This window comes from Galeopterus variegatus, unplaced genomic scaffold (genome assembly GCF_000696425.1).
Source record: "Galeopterus variegatus unplaced genomic scaffold, G_variegatus-3.0.2 Scaffold4604, whole genome shotgun sequence".
Lineage (NCBI taxonomy): Eukaryota > Metazoa > Chordata > Mammalia > Dermoptera > Cynocephalidae > Galeopterus > Galeopterus variegatus.
Genome location: NW_007730715.1, coordinates 34625 through 38691, shown reverse-complemented (window position 1 = coordinate 38691; position 4067 = coordinate 34625). Strand labels below are relative to the sequence as shown.

Sequence of the window (4067 nt, the reverse complement as noted above, 5' to 3'; positions counted from 1 at the left end):
GGCCGTACAGCAGACTGGACGCGGCCATTTCAGCGAGCTCGTCTCGCGAGGACGCCGGCAGAGGATCGGAGCGGGAGGACCCGGAGTGGCGCATCGCTGTCGCCGCCAGCTCGGCACGTGGGGCAGATGTTTCCATTCCCACGGCGGCAGCGGAAGAGGCCGGGCTGGGCGCGGGGCCGACGCTTTCCGGCCCCGCCAGCGACCAGGTCACAAGGCCCGGCGGGGGCGTCACAGGCCCCGCAGCCCCGCCCAGCGGACGCTCCAAGCCGCGCGTGCGCAGACACGCCTGCCCCGGCCGCGCCGCTCCCCTCAACGCCGCTTCCCGGGCCAGGAGCGCTTTGCCCACGACCCCACTAAAAATGAGCGCGGCAGCCTCGTCGTGCTCGTTCATCTAAACATGGAGCACATCATTACCAGCGCCCGCGAGGCGCCCGACGCCGTTTCAGGGAAAAACATTGTAAAAACATCGCAATCAATAGAGAAACACTCGGGCAGACACGAGCTCCCAAGCCTGAGTTTCCCCGTGTCACAGCCGACAAGTCCCAAATTCGTCTGCAGCTCCCACAGACACCGCCTTCGCAATGAATTCTGCCTTTGCTCAGCCCCTGCAGCGCTGGCAGCCCAGCCCACGCCACCGCCGCTTCCAGCCCAGCTAACGCGTCACCCCGCTCCCACCCTTCTCCCCCGAAAGGTCTTCTCCCCATCGCGGCCACAAAGATCAGCCTGAAAGGTAATCCCGTCGTGGCCCTCCTGTGCTCTGAACCCTACTATGGCTCCCTACTGCCAAAAGTCCTTTGCTGAAATGTAACCTAGGTGACACTCTCCACGACCAACCTGTTTTAAAATTGCAACCCCGGATAACCCTACTCCCCCTCACCTACTTACTTGCCCTTTTGCCCAGCACTTAGTTTACCTTCTAACATATTGTGTAATGTACTCCTGTATAATACTTATTGCTTATTGTCCCTCCTTCAGGTGTTTATATTTTTCACGGATGTGTACCACACCTGGTGCCTACGACATCTGTCTAGGACAAACGGGTGTTTGTGTGGCCCTAGGCAAGCCATTCAACCTCTCTGCACCTCACTCACTTTATCTGTAACCACTTGGCACTGTTGGGAGGATCAAATCAGGTATTTTGCATGAAGCACCTGGCAGAGAATTTATCACTCTATGTTGTTTACTTTACTTTATTTTATTTATTTATTTATTTATTTATTTATTTTTGTGACCGGTAAGGGGATCGCAACCGGCCATCCCTATATAGGATCCAAACCCGTGGTGGGAGCGCTGCTGCACTCAACCTTTGTTGAATACTGTGAAAATGTCACAATAGTCAGAGTGGGACATGCTACCAATATAACTATGGTATCTGAGTAACTATGAAGCAAGGTATAGTAATAAAAGCCACAAAGATGGCACAATCAGGTGGCTGTAGACATTCAGAGGTAAATTCTAGTTGAGGTTAACTGGAACATCTTTATGGATAAAGTGGTTTTTGAACACGGCATTAAGGGCTACTAGTATTGCTTTAGGGAGAGAAAAACAATTGAAGTAAAGACCTGAAGGCAGGAAAAGGGAGACGCGGCTGCGCTCCCTGCGCCGCACTCTCCCGAGTGCGCCACGGGGTCGGCCCTATCACTCTATGTTGTAACTATCTGAATACTTTTCTGTCTCTCCCATCGGACCCTGACTTCAGGGGCTAGGAAATGGGTTTCACGCATTTCTGAGGCATGGAAGTATAGCATCGTGGTTAGGAGCATGACTTCTGGAGTCAGATTACAGGGGTTTGAATGCTACCACTTACGAGCTGTGCAACCATGCACAACTTGCCTAGACTCTCCATGCTTCAGTTTCATCATCCACAAAATGAAGACAAAAACAGAAGCTGTATCAGAAAGCACTTAGAACAGTTCCTGGCACGTAGTTAAGTACCAGCTATTATCTCTGGATTCTCTTACCTGGCACAGAGGAAGTCTCAGCAAATGTTTATGAAAGGGGCTTCTTCCTGCTTGTTTCCAAGCTGCACAAAAGTCACCAATTGCTCCCTAACACATTCTTGTTTGTGCAGAATTGGACTCAACAATAGCCTTTCTTATAGCAGCCCTGGTCAAGTTTCTTCTCACTAGTTCCTACACTTTGAGGCCCCTGGGAAGGCCCTCATTCCACTGGTATAGATTAACCTGTGTAGGGTCTCTGCTTGAGCTGAGTATGGCTACATCTTGGTGTAAAGGAATATACCTTATACCGGAGCCAAATGTAAACAACCTTAAAAAGTCACGCCAGTGGGGGTAAAGAGCTTTCAGTATAACTGCAGTGGTCTATATTTGAAAGTCTTTGAGCAGGTGAGATTTGAGCTGAGACTTGAAGGAGGTGTGAGAGTGGAACTGTGTGGAGATCAGAGGAAAAGCGTTTCAGGCAGAGGACACAGCACCTGTTGAGGTCTAGGGGCATGACTGTGCTTGGTAGTTTCAGGAAGAGCAAAAAGGCCAGAGTGAGATGACATCACAGAGGTCAGGGGCAGGGGCATGCAGAACATGTGGGATGCTCTAGGCCACGGTAAAGATGTCGGATTTTACTCTGATGAAGGTCAGAAACCATTGGAGGATTGTGAGCAGAAGAGTGTCACAACCCACTATATAGTTTGAAAAAGTCACTCAGTTGCCACTGTGTGAGGGGCAAGGGTAGAAGCAGGGAGACAAATAGGATACTGGTTACTCTTGCTTGTGCAAGTAGATTCTAGAATCTTCAACATCAGGAACTTTTCTCGCTGCTGCCCCTAAGGAAGAGGGTTGGAGTAGGCTAGGAATATGAGGACAAGTTCAAGGTCCTCTTTACCTTGACCTCTTCTTGCCTCTCTTCCTCTTCCCAAGCGTTCTGATGAAAGCAGTCTTCTGGTGCCCCTCCTGCTCTCCGAGGCGAATGGGTTAAGCTTTAGCTCGGCCTCCCTTTTCCTACTTAGTTCTTCCTGGCTGCTTTCCACTGCCAAAAAGGAAGCAATTCTATCAGTTCTGCTCAGTGCTAACGCTGCTGTTTCATCCAGTAGGTAAAGTTCCCTAAGATTCTCTGCAAAACATTTGGGACTTTTCACTAAATCATAAAAAATTGACCTGTTTTCTCCCATGAGCCAAAGTTATTTTAGGAAAGAATTAATCTTTCTCTTCTCCAGTGAAGCATTTTCTAGCAATAAAAGCCATGCAAACAGAGCTCTCTGCCTGCTTCTTTCTGTGCCTTTTGCGATTCAGCTTTAGTGCCACCAGAAGACACTACCTGGGTGCAGTGGAACTGTCTTGGGACTATTTGCACAGTGACCTGCTCAGTGAGCTGCATGTGGACACAAGGTAAAGGCATGTTGTATAAAGTCTGATCAAGGGCCAGGATTGTGGGGATGTGACTCTGGTTGGAAGAAGGTGTAGACATCAGGTTAGCATGACTGTGATGCTGGTTAAGCCCCCAAGAAACATTTCGTCGATCTGACCTATTAGTTGACATTTTCTTCTGTTTTGTCCAATGCTTCTCTTTGTCATATGTTGCCACTCTGTAATCTACAGAGTACGGTACAGTGAGGGCGAAGGGGCAAGGAGCATAAGAGAGAACAAAATTTCCCTTCACCTACCCCAACCTTCCATAGAGAGAACCAAGGCAATGAGATCCAATCAATATTACAAGTTTAGTCTCGAGTTCTCTGTGTGTGCATGTGCTGTGTTTCTTTATATCTTTGCCCACTTTTGGTGTAAGGATAATATTAGCCATGAGTTCAGAAGCTTTTCATCTTTATTGGAGTTCTGGTGCATTTTGAGGAGGGTAGATTATTAAATAACCTTTTCAATATTATCTATGGTCATTGATTTATTCAGATTTTTCTCCCTCTTCTTCAGTCAATTTTAGTTACATATCCAATCTATTATTACTAGATTTAATAATGTATTGGTATCGAGTTACATGATAGTCTGTTGTGATTTTGTTGAAGTGTTCTGTATCTATAGTTATGTCTCCTTTCTCATTCCTTATGTTGTGTATGGTCTCTTTCTCGTTTTTTTTTTTTTTTTTTTTTTTTTTTTTTTTTT

At 47.5% G+C, this 4067-nt stretch overlaps 2 protein-coding genes across 2 annotated transcripts in view; one reads left to right on the top strand and one right to left on the bottom strand.

Annotated features, from left to right (window-relative positions):
- Positions 1-391, bottom strand: part of FUNDC2 (FUN14 domain containing 2) — a 26090-nt gene extending 25699 nt beyond the window's left edge. The window contains exon 1 of the mRNA XM_008587946.1: positions 9-391. Coding sequence (XP_008586168.1) covers positions 9-391 — 383 coding nt within the window. The remainder of the gene's footprint in view (positions 1-8) is intronic.
- A 2174-nt stretch (positions 392-2565) lies between these two features.
- The window catches only part of F8 (coagulation factor VIII, procoagulant component), a gene marked incomplete at its 3' end in the record, with an annotated part of 34091 nt that continues 32589 nt past the window's right edge, over positions 2566-4067 (top strand). The window contains exons 1-3 of the mRNA XM_008587945.1: positions 2566-2589; positions 2874-3046; positions 3246-3341. Coding sequence (XP_008586167.1) covers positions 2566-2589; positions 2874-3046; positions 3246-3341 — 293 coding nt within the window. The remainder of the gene's footprint in view (positions 2590-2873; positions 3047-3245; positions 3342-4067) is intronic.